The 16,785-nt window shown below is 46.5% G+C and overlaps 1 protein-coding gene across 2 annotated transcripts; it reads left to right on the plus strand.

Annotated features, from left to right (window-relative positions):
* Nucleotides 1-352: 352 nt before the first annotated feature.
* On the plus strand, nucleotides 353-16,523 carry RSAD1 (radical S-adenosyl methionine domain containing 1). 2 transcript variants are annotated; one of them, XM_044298875.1, is made up of 9 exons: nucleotides 353-523; nucleotides 1,294-1,427; nucleotides 2,373-2,577; nucleotides 3,342-3,707; nucleotides 7,913-7,976; nucleotides 12,513-12,660; nucleotides 13,118-13,172; nucleotides 14,537-14,640; nucleotides 15,765-16,523. In XM_044298875.1, the coding sequence occupies exons 1-9, from the start codon at nucleotides 407-409 to the stop codon at nucleotides 15,892-15,894; spliced, it is 1,323 nt and encodes a 440-aa protein (XP_044154810.1). In that variant the 5' UTR covers nucleotides 353-406; the 3' UTR covers nucleotides 15,895-16,523. The 2 variants fall into 2 exon arrangements, with proteins under 2 accessions (XP_044154810.1, XP_044154811.1); XM_044298876.1 differs by having other exon boundaries at nucleotides 393-484.
* The last annotated feature ends 262 nt before the right edge of the window (nucleotides 16,524-16,785 follow it).

The raw sequence follows: 16,785 nt of genomic DNA on the forward strand, positions 1-16,785 counted from the left end.
ATCAGCTGAGCGTTTCTTTTATGAACGCTCCTTTAGCCAATCATTGGCTCATCTAAAAGAGCACTAAAGTAGCAGAAGCATCGCCCCCTGCCCCCTGGCAGTGCAGCTGTGGACATGCTCTTCTTTCTCCACCCAACAGTGGTACAGGGGCTCAAAATACGATCCCTCCCCCTCCCACCCGACTACAGCCAGTATGTAATGCCACCATGTAATGTTCTCCTTCCACCAGCAGATGGCAGCAAGATAGTTAGGACTGGCGGAGGCGAGGAGTGCTAGGCAGGGAAGCGGTCATGTTTCCACATTACACAGCGTGCTGCTATTACCTCTAACGTCCAGCAGGGGGAACGCCGGAAGTAGCGCAGGTTGACGCTGCTTTCCTATGAAATGAGGAGGTCAGGCTCCGGTCATGCTGCGCTCCCGTGTGTCTGCACCTGCGGTAGCGGCTGCGATAAGGAGTGTGTGCGCCCGGTCTTATAACCAGGAGGTGTGTAGTGCAGAGGAGGCTGCGGCCGTATACGTGCATGTAAGTAGTGACCGCTGCTGGCAGTATACAGGGAGAGCTCTGCAGGGACCTGGGCATAACGTATGCAGGGCGCCGGGGACCTGGGCATAACGTGGGCAGGGCGCCGGGGACCTGGGCATAACGTGGGCAGGGCGCCGGGGACCTGGGCATAACGTATGCAGGGCTCCGGGGACCTGGGCATAACGTGGGCAGGGCGCCGGGGACCTGGGCATAACCTGGGCAGGGCGCCGGGGACCTGGGCATAACGTGGGCAGGGCGCCGGGGACCTGCTGGGCATAAAGTGGGCAGGGCGCCGGGGGACCTGCTGGGCATAAGTGGGCAGGGCGCCGGGGACCTGCTGGGCATAAAGTGGGCAGGGCGCCGGGGACCTGCTGGGCATAACGTGGGCAGGGCGCCGGGGACCTGCTGGGCATAACGTGGGCAGGGGCGCCGGGGACCTGCTGGGCATAACGTGGGCAGGGCGCCGGGGACCTGCTGGGCATAACGTGGGCAGGGCGCCGGGGACCTGCTGGGCATAACGTGGGCAGGGCGCCGGGGACCTGCTGGGCATAACGTGGGCAGGGCGCCGGGGACCTGCTGGGCATAACGTGGGCAGGGCGCCGGGGACCTGCTGGGCATAACGTGGGCAGGGCGCCGGGGACCTGCTGGGCATAACGTGGGCAGGGCGCCGGGGACCTGCTGGGCATAACGTGGGCAGTGTTACCTGCACATGGCAGTACCCTATAGATAAGCCGTGTAGACCTCCTCTGGACTGTCCCCTCTTTCCTCAGTGGCCGTACTGTGAGAAACGCTGCACTTACTGTAATTTCAACAAATACATTGCTCGCTCTGACAACGAGGACGCCATCCGCTCCTGCCTGGTGCAAGAAGCTCACACTTTGATCCAGCTCAGCCAGGTGCGCAGGTGAGAGCTGCTCCGAAGCGGGGACATCTGGGGGTATGAAGGGCGGCAGGGTGTAGCGTTAAATTGATATTTTATGTCCACAGGATATGTCCTAAACGTCCCCACATTTATCTCTAGAAGGTCCCCCCCCCCATAAATTCAGTCTCGCCTGGATTCAGTGGCCAAAGGTGGTCGGCACTACAGCACAGCCCGCATGACTGTTTCTCTAGTTCCCACCACCTCAAGCCACCGCATCTAGGCAGGATGAAATTAGAGGAGCCCTCTTCTGAAATGGAAGTGCCCTTTTAAAGGGGTTGTCTGGAGATACATAAATTCTGAAAGGATCTTACCTGCTCCCTGCCGGCTCCGGTCCTCCGCGCTGGCTCCCGCGTCTCCATCTTTTGGTCTGGGGTTTATTTTCTTGCTCCCCAGCATGGTCACCTGATCCTCTTCAGTGGTGACATGTCTCCTTTGGACGCATCACCATTGAAGCCAGTGTTTGGCTAAAGAGGATCAGATGTCAGAGCGGAAGAAAACAAACTGAAGACCAGAAGGACTAGCATGGAAGGTCGGAGCGGTGGGAAGCAGGTATGTGTCATCCTTTCAGTAGGGGAGGCAGACTGCCAGCACCTGTTAGAAATTATCTTCGAACGAAGGAGAAAAACAAAACGAGCCGCACTCACCAATTGTAGAAAGGTACACTTTATTCCTGTTAGAAATTATGCATTGACACCCATCATCAGGAACAACCCTGTAAGACCAAGGATGCATCGGCTAGAGGTAGGAACAATGTAACAGTAGGAGGTAGTAAAATATCCGCTGTATGCTCAATATTGGTGGGCTGCAACGGATGAAATACTGTGGTGCTCGCAGGGTTAAGCAGCCCTATAAAATCTAGTAGTAATCCAATGAATGGAGTGTTAGTAAGCATTGTGTTTTTTCCTTTCTATATTTTCTGACATACAGAGTACCCTCAGTATTTTTCGGTGGGGGAACACCAAGCCTTGCCAGTCCGTCCACCATAGGTGCTGTTTTGGAGGCGATCGCTAAGTATGCGGACTTGCCAGCGGATGCTGAAATCAGCCTGGAGGCAAATCCTACGTCATCCAGGAAGAGTAAACTGCAGCAATTCCGGGATGTCGGGGTGAATCGCCTCTCTATTGGGGTCCAGGTAAGTACATTATATGATCATCAGGTAATATTGTAGATCCTATTAAGACACTGTGTGGAAGACGCAGGACTTATCCTGGATGTCTCTTAAAGGGGTTGGCCACTTCCTGGCTACTTTTGACCAATGTGTATGTAAGATGACTATTTGACACTTACTAATATAGTCTTCGTAGATTTTCTGTACCATTTTTCTTTATTGGTCTCTCCTCCTTTTTCCCGCTCGCGATTCGTCTCTCTCCTCTTTATCCCGCTCGCGATTGGTCTCTCCTCTTTATCCCGCTCGTGATTGGTCTCTCCTCTTTTTTTCCCCGCTCGCGACTGGTCTCTCCTCCTCCCTTTCCCTTCCGCTTGGTCTCTCCTCCCTTTCCCTTCCGCTCGCGCTTGGTCTCTCCTCCCTTTCCCTTCCGCTCGCGCTTGGTCTCTCCTCCCTTTCCCTTCCGCTCGCGCTTGGTCTCTCCTCCCTTTCCCTTCCGCTCGCGCTTGGTCTCTCCTCCCTTTCCCTTCCGCTCGCGCTTGGTCTCTCCTCCCTTTCCCTTCCGCTCGCGCTTGGTCTCTCCTCCCTTCCTTCCGCTCGCGCTTGGTCTCTCCTCCCTTTCCCTTCCGCTCGCGCTTGGTCTCTCCTCCCTTTCCCTTCCGCTCGCGCTTGGTCTCTCCTCCCTTTCCCTTCCGCTCGCGCTTGGTCTCTCCTCCCTTTCCCTCCCGCTCGCGCTTGGCCTTTCTTGTATATTGAATTTTTATTCTGTTCTACTTGTGCTTTGTTTCAAGTCCCTGAATGATCATGACCTCCTGCTCCTTGGAAGGACACATACAGCCTCAGATGCACAGCGCACATTAGAGGAAGCAAGCAAGATCTTTCCTGGTCAAACTTCAGTGGATGTAATGTTTGGTCTTCCAGGTCAAAGCCTGGGATCATGGCACAGCACATTACACAGGCTCTTGGAACAGTGTGATGACCACGTGTCTCTCTATCAACTCACCTTGGAGAGGGGAACCATGATGTTTAAATGGAAGGAGAAAGCCCAAGTTACCTTTCCTGATCAAGAACTTACTGCTCAGATGTACGATGATGCCAGGTGGATTCTACAACAGGCTGGATTCCAGCAGTATGAAGTGTCAAATTTTGCCAGAAACGTGAGTGTTATATATATTTTTTGGTTGAAGTTAAACTGCTTTATGAGACCAATATGAATTCGAGGTATCAGTAGGTCAAGTTATTTCTACAGCTTGGTCACAATTGGTGACTACCGTTCCATCCAAAACTGGGCACTGTTCATGCTGGGCCAGTGCGTATCGGCGTGTCTCTTTTTTTCACTGTATAGGAAAGCTTAGACTTCCTATAAAGTTGGGCACAGTGAAAAGATTTTATACCATGTACTGTATTTTTTTTTTTGGTGGAAGTCAATGGCCGACATTTGGCACTGTTTTCTTGTACAGTGGCATACATTGGAGGCTTCCATCAGACATACAGTACAGACCAAAAGTTTGGAGATTGAAATTGTAGATTCACACTGAAGGCATCAAAACTATGAATTAACACATGTGGAATTATATACATAACATAAAAGTGCGAAACAACTGAAAATATGTCATATTCTAGTTTCTTCAACGTAGCCACCTTTTGCTTTGATTACTGCTTTGCACACTCTTGGCATTCTCTTGATGAGCTTTAAGAGGTAGTCACCTGAAATGGTCTTCCAACAGTCTTGAAGGAGTTCCCAGAGATGCTTAGCACATGTTGGCCCTTTTGCCTTCACTCTGCAGTCCAGCTCACCCCAAACCATCTCGATTGGTTTCAGGTCCGGTGACTGTGAAGGCCAGGTCATCTGGCGCAGCACCCAATCACTCTCCTTCATGGTCAAATAGCCCTTACACAGCCTGGAGGTGTGTTTGGGGTCATTGTCCTGTTTGAAAAATAAATGATGGTCCAACTAAACGCAAACCGGATGGAATAGCATGCCGCTGCAAGATGCTGTGGTAGCCATGCTGGTTTACTATGCCTTCAATTTTGAATAAATCCCCAACAGTGTCATCAGCAAAGCACCCCCACACCATCACACCTCCTCCTCCATGCTTCATGGTGGGAACCAGGCATGTAGAGTCCATCCGTTCACCTTTTCTGCGTCACACAAAGACAAGGTGGTTGGAATCAAAGATCTCAAATTTGGACTCATCAGACCAAAGCACAGATTTCCACTGGTCTAATGTCCATTCCTTGTGTTCTTTAGCCCAAACAAGTCTCTTCTGCTTGTTGCCTGTCCTTAGCAGTGGTTTCCTAGCAGATATTCTACCATGAAGGCCTGATTCACACAGTCTCCTCTTAACAGTTGTTCTAGAGATGTCTGCTGCTAGAACTCTGTGTGGCATTGACCTGGTCTCTAATCTGAGCTGCTGTTAACCTGCGATTTCTGAGGCTGGTGACTCGGATGAACTTATCCTCCGCAGCAGAGGTGACTCTTGGTCTTCCTTTCCTGGGGAGGTCCGCATGTGAGCCAGTTTCTTTGTAGCGCTTGATGGTTTTTGTGACTGCACTTGGGGACACTTTCAAAGTTTTCCCAATTTTTCGGACTGACTGACCTTAATTTCTTAAAGTAATGATGGCCACTCGTTTTTCTTTACTTAGCTGCTTTTTTCTTGCCATAATACAAATTCTAACAGTCTATTCAGTAGGACTATCATCTGTGTATCCACCTGACTTCTCCACAACGCAACTGATGGTCCCAGCCCCATTTATAAGGCAAGAAATCCCACTTATTAAACCTGACAGGGCACACCTGTGAAGTGAAAACCATTTCAGGTGACTACCTCTTGAAGCTCATCAAGAGAATGCCAAGAGTGTGCAAAGCAGTAATCAAAGCAAAAGGTGGCTACTTTGAAGAACCTAGAATATGACATATTTTCTGTTGTTTCACACTTTTTTGTTATGTATATAATTCCACATGTGTTAATTCATAGTTTTGATGCCTTCAGTGTGAATCTACAATTTTCATAGTCATGAAAATAAAGAAAACTCTTTGAATGAGAAGGTGTGTCCAAACCTTTGGTCTGTACTGTATATAATGAGGAATACTCATTTTGTATCCAAAACCAAGATGTGAACAGAGCCTTAATTCTTACTGCTGCATGGCGTGCAACATATCTTCCTTAAGGGTATGCCCAGGCAGTACTAGTATCTATCTCTATGGACTGAAAATCTAGATGCTTTAAAGCAGGGGAGCAAAACCTGCGGCCCCCAGAGCCATGGTTTGCGGCCCCCGTCCTGCTGAGCAGAAACACATATGATCCTGTGATCGGTTGTGTTTCTGCCTGGAGCGCCGCACAGCGATGGATGACAGCTCCTGCTCTTCTACTGTAGCAGAAGCGGAAAGGGTCCCCAGCTGTTAGTGAGAGCGGGGAAGGCGAGGAGAAGAAGGAAGCACTTTATCGGCGCTTCTGCCTTCTCCTCTATGAGCGCTATGCAGTGTGGACTCCTCTATCACATGATCGCTGGGTGTCTCAGGGGCAGAGGAGTGCAGAGCTGCAGGGTCAGTAGACCCTGACCAGCTCTGCCCTGTACAAAGCCCCCCCCCCCCCCCCCCAGCAGACTGGTTTCCCTGTAACTGGGGCTCCTTTTCGATGCTTCAGTTACAGTGGAAATAGTACCAAAAAAGTCACTTATAATCTCCCAAAGGTCTTTCAGTGACCTCTTGGGGACAAATTATGTGGTAAAAAAATTGAAAACTAAATAAAAATATATAATAAAATATCAATAAAAGAAAAGAGAAATAAAATATGAAAATAGATATTTATAAAAAAAAAATTAAATACAATGAAAAGGAAAAAGTGCTAAATAAGAGTGTTCACTGTCCCGCAACAGTCTTTTGATGACTCCTTGGGGACATATGTGGCAAAAATATATTTAGAAAAATAGAAAATTCTAAAAAATACAAATAAAATAAAATATATATAAAAAAGTAATGAACCAATTATAAATAAAATATTAATAAAATACAAATAAAAGTAAAAAAATAAATACATTTGCAAAATTTAAAAAAGTGACTGTGTCCTCCAAGGTCTTTTAATGACCTCTTGGTTGACATATTATGTAGAAATATATAAAAAATTAAGTTAAAAAAAGAAAATCCATAAAAGAAAAAACACCCACACCAACCAAAACCGTCACCATTTCCCCACCCCATTCATGTAAAACTATACATATTATATAACAAAACAAAACAGCCTACACAAAATAGGGAACAAATTATAATTTATTTTGGTGTCAGTTTGCATATTTAAAGAATAAGGAGCTATAGTTTGAAAAAAAAAAATTTTTTATACGTTTTGTACAGTTTCCCCCAAATAAAACATGCAAAAATTATTTTGTAGTCCAACAAATAGATAATTACAACCGTTTGAACCACCACACGCGCTAAATCACAAGTGTCTGGTCATTTAAGCCTTTTCAGGCCTGGTCATTAAAGCGTTAACCAATGAGTGTTTTCCCCACTAGCAAGGTAAAGTGGTTACTGCAGGGCGCCTATAACTGGGGGCAGGAGATGGTAATAACCAGTGAGCTCCGTCCTCTGCAGTTCACACAAACGTTTTTTGAGTCCCGTAAACGGTCCGTAGACGGAGCCATTCATTTCAGTGGTTCCGCATAAAAAAGGAATGTACTCCCGTATGCATTCCATTTCCGTTTTTCCGTTCAAAGATAGAACATGTCCTATTATTACTCGCAAATCACGTTCCGTGGCTTCATTCAAGTCAACGGGTCCGCAAAAAAAAAGGAATGTACTCCTTATGTCTTCCGTATCCATTCCGTTTTTGCGGAACCATTAATTGAAAATGTTATGCATAGACCAATTTTTTCTATGTAATTACTGTATATGCCATATGGAAAAACGGAAAAACTGAATGGAACCGGAAACACTTCTGAAACGAAAAATGGATCCGTTAATAACGGCCCGCAAACCACTGAAAAAGCCATACGGTCGTGTGACCAAGCCCTTATGAATAGGAGGCAGGATGGAAGGAAATGTCGCCACTGTTCTGGTAAAAATGATTTGTTAACCACTTCCTGCAGCATGGCCCCTGAAATAGAAGATTCATACTTACCTGCTCCACGACGCTTCGGCCCTCTGCGCTGCCCCCGCTGCCTCCATCTTCCAGTCCCCGTGCTGTTTACACCTGGCAGTGCATGGCCATGGTCACTGGCACGGCTCCAGTCAATGACTGGCTTCAGTGGTGACATGCCGCTTGTGGCCACATCACCGCGTAAGCCAGTCATTGGCTAGAGTGGTGTATGACCATGGCCATTTGCATAGCTTTTGTTGTATTCTAACCACTTTTACTTTTTGTAGGGCGCAGTGAGCAAACACAACCTCACATACTGGCTTGGAAAGCAGTACATTGGTATAGGACCAGGTAAGCCTGTAGGGAAACCACAGGATGACAAAGTGCACGGGTGAGGATGGCTTTACTTAAAGGGGTATTCCCATTTTAAGAAGTGATGGCATATTGCTAGAATGATCGATGGTGGCCCAAACTCTGGGACCTCTATCTATCCTGAGAATAAGGCCTCTTTTACACTACCGTATAGCTATTTCAGTGTTTTGCGGTCTGTTTTTCACGGATCCGTTCCATTTTTTTTGTTTCCATTGTGTTTCCGTTTCTGTTCCGTTCCGTTTTCCCGTATGGCATATACAGTAATTACATAGAAAAAATTGGGCTGGGCATAACATTTTTAATAGCTGGTTCAGAAAAAACGGAATGGATATGGAAGACATACGGATGCATTTCCGTATGTGTTCCGTTTTTTTTGCGGACCCATTGACTTGAATGGAGCCACAGACCGTGATTTGCGGGCAATAATAGGACATGTTCTATCTTTCAACGGAACGGAAATACGGAAACAGAATGCATACGGAGTACATACATTGAAATGAATGGTTCCGTATACGGAACGCAAAAAACGGCCCGCAAAACGGAAACAAACGGTAGTGTGAAAGAGGCCTAAAGGAGCTGCAGTGCCTGGGAGACCCAATAGCTGGTCTAAAAGAAAAATGGATGTGGGAACTTTAACTTCTAAGCAGTGGCAATCCGTCCTGGAGAATACACCTGTATTGTCTATTAGTGAGGCTCAACATCGATCACAACTGTTCCTGTTGTATAGAATGTACAGAACGTCCCTAAGGCTACTGTCACACTAGCGTTTTTACTGGATCCGGCAGGGTTCAGCAAAAACGCTTCCGTTACTGATAATAAACCATCTGCATCCGTTATGAACCGATCCGGTTGTGGCCAAGACGGATCCGTCGTGAAAGTCAGTGGGGGACGGATCCATTTTCTATTGTCAGATAACACTTGCTTCACATCCCATGATGGAAATAAAACGGCAGCATGCTGCGGTTTGCTCTCCGGTATGAGAACGCAACTAAACTGAATGCATTCTGGAACATTCCGTTCCGTTCAGTTACATTATGTCCCCATTGACAATGAATGGGGCCAAAACTGAAGCGTTTTTTTTTCAGGTATTGAGCCCCTATGATGGATCTCAATACCGGAAAATATTAACGCTAGTGTGAAAGGAGCCTAATGCTCCATAAGGTGGGAATCCGATCAAGCGCTCAGTGCCCTCGCTGTACAGAGGCGGAGGCAGGCCTTATCCATATGATATGGTCCTGTAGAGGGCTGGGTACTTATTGATCTGAGGTGTATAATATTCCAGTTCCTAGAACCCCAGGGATTCGATTCAAACTGACGGTCCGAACCAGCAGGAACTGATGGGGGCTGGAAATCACCTGGTCCGCTTAGAAAGGGGTATTTACTTAAGAAGAGGAGAATTGGATTGTAGGTTCTGGTTTAGGCTCCCAGGATCTGACGAGAACATGGCTGGTAGATAATGAGAATATCTGTCCCAGGTCGGAGAAGTAGGAATGCCAAAAGATGATCATTGGACGTAGATGAGGATGGAGTGGTTAACTTTTGTTAGGAATTGGGTAAAGAAAATGCTAAGGGGAGGGAGGACACTGCATGGGGGAGGGGAGTAATATTTTGGACAAGACAAATAAAAAATGATCTGATTAAGGGTCCATTCACACGTCCTGTTTTTTTTCATCCTGAAAAACGGTCCGTTTTTTGCGGATCCGTTGTTCCTGAAAATGTTTCCGTATGTCATCCGTATGTCATCCGTTTTTGCGGATCCGCAAAAAACGGGAACATGTATACATTTCAATAATCAAATAAAGTTGTTTGGATTTCTTTGAAAAAAAATTGAAAAAAAAAAAAAAATTTGTTATGTGTTTCCAGGAACGGAATCCGCAAAAAACGGATGACATACGGAATGACATCCGAATGTCATCCGTTTTTTGCGGATCCATTGACTTTGTATTGTACCAGGATCCGATTTTTCAGGACAAGAATAGGACATGTTTTATATTTAAACGGACATGCGGAACGGAACAACGGAAACGGACAGCACACATTGTGCTGTCCGATTTTTTCCAGGACCCATTGAAAATGAATGGGTCCAGATCTGTTCCTGATCTGTTCCTGAAAAAACGGAACAGATCAGGAAAGAAAAAACGGACGTGTGAATGGACCCTAAAAAAAAGTGCTGGTGTAGGTAACTGCATTTGAGCCAATTTCAGAGTATAGGTCATAAATATCTATAAGGTGGAAGACCCCCTATAAATCTGTAGTAGAGGTCGTTACAGATGGGGCATGTTTAAAAAAACAAACAAAAAAAAAACCTGTAATTAATTAACTTTTTCTGTGAAATCATTTGGGTGCCACAGTTAGCACTGATGGCAGCATCTGAAGGGTTAAATAGCTAGTTAGATGTAGAGGAGTGATTACATGAGCAAGTGCTCATCTTTTCACTCCTTTTCTGAAGAAAAAAATTGACCCCATCATGTGCGACGTTCAGAGAGCGGTTATGGGGTGAGATAACATGAACAGTTAAATAGCATTTATCATGTAGAGAAAGTTAATACAAGGCACTTACTAATGTATTGTGATTGTCCATATTGCCTCCTTTGCTGGCTGAATTAGTTTTTCCATCACATTATACACTGCTCGTTTCGATGGTTATGACCACCAATCCAGCAGTGGTGGTCGTGCTTGCACACTATATGAAAAAGCACTGGCCTCTTTGGTAGCCGGGACCGTGGGAGCACACATGGGCTAGTACTTTTTCCAATAGTGTGCAAGCACGACCACCACTGATGGATTGCATGGTGGTCGTAATGTGATGGAAAAATGAATCCGGCCAGCAAAGGAAGCAATATGGGCAATCACATTACATTAGTAAGTGGCTTGTATTAACATCATCTACATAATAAATGCCATTTGTGGAAGTGACACACCCCATTTAATGTCATTCCTTTGCCTGGGGTGATCTGAACCCATACAGGGAGAGGAGGAAGATCTTTGATTCTCCTCTCTCTGCTACCAGCCCCAGTCTCCTTCTTCACACAGGCTACCGGTATATGCAGCCCTCACTCCAGCCTGCTCTAACTCGGGCTGGATTGTGACTACAGCTGCAGCTCTAGCTGCATGCTAGCCTTAGACCAGGCATCCTCAAACTGCGGCCCTCCAGCTGTTGTAAAACTACAACTCCCAAAATTCCCTGCTGTAGGCTGATACCTGTAGGCTATTCGGGCATGCTGGGAGTTATAGTTTTGCAACAGCTGGAGGGCCGCAGTTTGAGGATGCCTGCCTTAGACAGTGCCCTTCTCCTCTGCAGTCACGCAGCCCAAGTGTATTTTCCTATTCTGTGTGAACAAATCCGGCTCGGGCCAATTAGTTTGTGTGGGGTGTTTTAAAGGGGTTTCCAAGCATATAACCTATGCATGAGACAGATTATACCGCTGCACGGCAACACTGGTTGTGGCCAGGATCGCAGAGTAGCGGTGATCCCATTTAAGTGAATGGGATCACTGCGCAGGTCGCAACAAATCCAGCAGTTTTGTATTTCTTGCGACTCATTGCCATAGGGATCACCACTACTCTGTGACCAGTGTAGCCGTACCCTAAGTGTTTGTTTGGTGGAAGTCTGACTGCTGGGAACCCACCAATCTCCAAAGCGGAGGTCTGTGTCCCATTCTATTCAAAGTCTATGGGACCGACAGAGTCCAGTCATGCGCCTCATCATAAATTTGGGTAATCTAAGGCAGCCGTGCGCCTGGCGAGAAAACTATGCTAGGCCCAGGGTTTCCAGGCATACATGTTAGTACATTTGCCAGGGTCAGAGTCCCGGCTCTGACATGCCCCTGTCCCACCCAACTGTTAAACTTTTTAACACCAGCCATGCGACTTAATATTGTTGCACGGCCAGTCAAAAAAGGGGACTTGTGGCTGTTTTTACATAATAGTCACAAGTCCCTTAATAAATAACCCCCAATAAGAAGTGGTTTTGGGGACAATCCTTTATATTATTTATATTGATGACCATCAATTTAAAAAAAAAGAGACAACCGCAGCGCTCATATTGAGCGCAGTCTTCTCTTATCTGATTACCTGTTCGTCATCGGCACTGCAGCAGTGAGCAGTTTATAGCTCAGCGGTCCCATGCACTTCTATTCACTTTGCGACAGTGAGCAGTTAAACAATGAAGAGAAGGCAGTGCTTGTACGGGCGCTGCTCTCTCTTCAAACAGCTGATGAGCAGGGGTGCCAGGAGTCGGACCCCCTGCCGATCAGATATTAATGACCTATCCTGAGAATAAGTAATCAATATAAAAACAGTTGAGTTAGACTCTCCCAGAAACCTACTGGAATCCATGCAAATTTTCCAAAATAGGAAACTCCAAAGAACATGGATCTTTGAGGTTTGCCCAAAAGATACAAGCTAGTCATGTTTTTATAAAAGGGATATTAAAATTCTATAAAGTAGAAAAACACGATGATACATCTGACTGGTAGTGAATTGGGGGTCTCATTCACCTCTTTATCGTCCCAGGAGCCCACGGAAGGTTTGTCGTCCACAGTAGTCGGGGTAAACGGAGGCAGGCGCGAATTCAGACCCTAGAACCAGAACCGTGGATGCAGGAAGTGATGAGCTATGGACATGGCACTCGGAAAGTGACTGAGCAGAATGACTTTGATATGTGAGTATTCTATTAGAATGTGTGGCTTGTTTTGCACATTGCATCTTCCATTTCTTAGGGTCTGTTCACATGCTGTTTATTTTTTCCCTTTTATTTGACAAAGGCATTGGGAAAGCTCCCGGCGTACACGTATCCATAGGCCCACTGCACCCAGCATATGCGAAAAGCGTGTCTGATAACAGCGTGGGAGTAATGGAGGATTTTATTAATTTATTGACATATGGGAATGTTTTAAAAAAAATATAAAATCTGATGACCCCTTTAAGGTTTATTAGAGAAAAGTCTCGAGCCAGTCAGGATGTACGCAGCCAGTGATGTGTATGGCGATTTTCAATCCTCTTGACCTCTGACAGCAATGACCGGAAATGAAAGGCAGGGTATTAAAAATGTTCTATGTATTTTGGTGTCTGCAAACTGTGCCGTCCTCTGATGTCATCTGGCACTTTCTTCTTTCCAGATTATCAGAACTGCTAGTGCTGGGCTTACGGACAGACATTGGAATATCGCATAAGGTGAGGACAATGCAGAGATTATTGGGGATGGAGTTGGCGTCTGTAAGGGTGGCCATACACCTAAAGCTTCATTCACACGTCCGTGTCTGTGCTAAAAATCCGTGAGCAGGTGGTCAGTGATGCAGCCGTGAAGGATCCGTGTGTCTGTTTTTTTGCTGTCCGTGTTCCACTGAACCTGCGCAGGTGAAATTTTTTTTCAAAGCATCTCCTCCTATTGATCTGTGAAATACAGATGCAACAATGGATGGTGGCGTGGCTTTCGTGGACCCATAGACTATAATGGGTGTGATGGATCCGTGAACACTGACAAAATAGAGCATGTATCCGTGCTAAAAACACTGAAGTGTAAATGGGGACATGTGCTGTCCGTGGAGAACCCTTTAGATAGATGTTGCCACCCCATGTACATGCATGCTTGTGTGTTCTGAACAGGGGGATATGGATCTGGTGGCTGCTTATCTCCCCTGAGAACAAAAGGATCAAGGATGTTGAAATCCAACATGTCTGGTCTTTCTTTCCTGGCATCTGCCATCGGGTAATGTCAGACACCCCCATACACGTTAGATGTCAGCGATCCTACCAAAATTGTCTGGTTCAGCCCCTATTCTAGGCCGCCGTAAAAAGGCAAGGGTGTCCTAGAATAAAGCCCATTAATGAGCACTGTAAAAACACGTATACGCGGTCATTAAAGAATCAATTATTTGAAAAAACTTCTGACATGTCAGAAGCTTTGATTGGCGGGGGTCCATGTGCTGAGAACCCTGACGATCAGTAAAATGAAGGCTTATGGTCCATTCAGACGTCCGTAGTGCATTGCAGATCCGCAATACACCCGGCTGGCACCCCAATAGAAATGCCTATTCTTGTCTGCAATTGCGGACAAGAATAGGACATGCTCAAGATAGGAAGATGGGGGGACCGCGCTCCGGAAATGTGGATGCGGAGAGCACATAGTGTGCTCTCCGCATCCATTCAGTCCCCATAGAGAATTAATGGGTCCGCACAATTGTGGAACAGGTGCGGACAACACTTGCGAACGTGTGAATGGAGCCTTAGAAGCGCTCAGCTGTCTTTTGTCAGCTAAAGAACAGAACGGAGTGCCACTGACCCATCATTTTAGCGATTGGTGGGTGACTCGCGACTCGGACCCTCACTCATGAAAATCTGTGACATGTCACTAGGAGATGTGAGTACATATTTGTACATATTTCTGATGAGCATTGGGTAATATGTGCTGATGTTGCCAGGAAGCTCCAGCATTGGGTGGGCATGTGTAGAAAGAGGAGATGATTAATGTATTCTCATGCTTGTGGAAAATAAATTCTTAGTCAAAGGTTTCCCTGTCTGTACTTCCTATTGCACAGCGCTGGCACGCGCTCTGCCATGCGGTCAGCTTACATGGCTTATTTGAAGCATCACAGGAACTGAGGGATCTTCAGGAGAATGGACTTCTGGTGCTAGATCACACGTAAGTAAAAAAAAATCACATGCAGAAGATAGAAGAAATCTTTAGTCACCCGCACTCTGGTTCAGTGGTCTTTTTTTAAGCCCTTAAAGGGGGTGTGCCATGAAAAATTGTCGACATCTTTTAAACCAGCACCTGGATATGAATACTTATATTTGCATGCAGTTAAAAATTTTGTATCGCCAGTGAGCTATTCAATGAAATCTATCTGTATAGCGCCACCTGCTGTTTGTTCTTTTCCTTATTATTTGTCCAGCTCACTGAGCTGGTCGCACATGCTCAATTGAAATCTTTAGCTGCCACCAGCCATATGTTCTGTTAGAAGCTGTGGCAGTTACAGGGAGAGAGCTGCAGCAGAAAGGACACACGCTCTGAGCTGGTAGCCCGAAATACATCTAGTAGAGCAATGAATACAGAGATCTCTGGATCCATGTGAGGTACAGAGCTTTGTTAGAAAGAGATTGTCATGTACTATATGACGTCTGATTTTTCACTTTTTACATCCGTCATGCCGTAACCCCTTTAAAGGGATCTTCCACCCTTGATGACCTGTTAACCTCAATATCGGATCATAGGGGTGCGACACCCTGCACCCCTCACCGATCAGCTGTTTTTGGCAGGAGCTAGAAATAAAGCTGAAGACTCCATCCAGTGTGCACCGAGTACTGTTGCTCAGGATTTGTTTATCGTGTCGCAGGGGTAAAGGTGGAGTGATAGGAGGACGCTTTCCTTCTGTTACACTCCTTAGATGCCATGGTCCTTATTGTCCACCGACATCTAAGTGGTTAAATGGTGGGATCAGAGTTATTACTGATCCTGGCCTTTACAGTGGGATGTTGGGAGAAAAGGGCTTGTGTCTTGGGTACGTGCTGCTGATCCCCTTATCTTAGGTCCTGCAGTGCAGTGCCCGATCCATTGTACGACAGATACCAGCAGGGCCCATTGAATTATAATGTGGACCGTTGGTTCTGTCATTGTGACAGGAAAAATAGTGCTGCATGCGCTGCAAATCGGACGGAATCTGCGTTGTGGTATCCCACTGCACAGATTCCATTTCTCTTGAGCCCGTGGGGTCCAGGATTATGCTGATTTATAGAAGTGATCCTTGTTTTCTCTCTCCTGTTTAGTGGTCTTCGCTGCACGTGGAGGGGGCTCGCTGTGTTAGACGGTCTTCTGCCGACGCTCTTAAGCCAGTTTCAGGATTCTTGGGCTCAGTCTGAGAACATAAAACCTCATCGGCCACAGACTACTGCGTAGAAATGATGTCCCAGGCTGTATCCCATGAGAATACTGCACATACCTGTAGTCTCTGGTGTAGAGACCCGCTGCCGCCAGTTCTATGGTGGGACTGTGTTTAAAGGGAGTCTCTCCACACGATTTTGCACATTAAACCAGAGCTTGCTGAGAGTAGTGTAACTGCACCTTTATTATGCAAATTAGCTGTTCGGTGCACTGAGGGCAGGCCCTAACACCTCAGTGCACTCTAGCTCCACCATTGTACAAAGGAAGTCCCTCTTTTCTTTGGTGGATTGATAGGGCCAGGTGTCTGAATTCTGTTCTTGCCTGGCCCTGTAATATTTCCCCTGCACCATGCATCACAATGAACTGTACTGTGCATGTGCTGAGGTTGTGGCGAGGCCAAGGAGGCACTCGCTGTGTGCAGCAGCGGAGCTAGGGTGCACCGAACAGCTCATTTGCAGATTGGAGCAAAGTAGTTTTTTTTGGGGGGGATGCAGGAATGGATTACAACAATATCTCAATGGGAGAAAAACAGAACTGGATCGCACATCCACAATGCTATGCTTAGATCTAATTAAACTCTCTTCTCAGCGCAATATTAAAGTGTGCAGCCCCCCATACTGCATGCTGTACAAGAGGCATTAGTGTACATTTTGATCAAAAGGCATAAGCCCACTCACCACGCCAAGGTCGCCTCTTTGAGTGGGACCTACTCTGACAAAAAGGCACAGTGACAAAGCGGCACTGCCCTAGTAGGCGGCAGGACCCAGGAGTCATACAGCAACCCTGCTGTCTGACAATGCCACCCATGGCACTGGGTCCCACCAGCACAGCGCCACAAAAACAGCGGCCACCATGCAGTACTGCACCATGTGAACAGTTGTCTAACACAACATGTCCATTGCCATC

Source organism: Bufo gargarizans, chromosome 6, assembly GCF_014858855.1.
Source record: "Bufo gargarizans isolate SCDJY-AF-19 chromosome 6, ASM1485885v1, whole genome shotgun sequence".
Lineage (NCBI taxonomy): Eukaryota > Metazoa > Chordata > Amphibia > Anura > Bufonidae > Bufo > Bufo gargarizans.

Excerpts from the sequence above, each read along its gene's own strand:
- RSAD1 (XM_044298875.1), top strand. The coding sequence starts at position 407 with ATGCTGCGCTCCCGTGTGTCTGCACCTGCGGTAGCGGCTGCGATAAGG. Across the intron at positions 13,173-14,536 it reads ACATTGGAATATCGCATAAG|CGCTGGCACGCGCTCTGCCA; the intron begins GTGAGGACAATG and ends CCTATTGCACAG. Across the intron at positions 14,641-15,764 it reads CTTCTGGTGCTAGATCACAC|TGGTCTTCGCTGCACGTGGA; the intron begins GTAAGTAAAAAA and ends TCTCCTGTTTAG.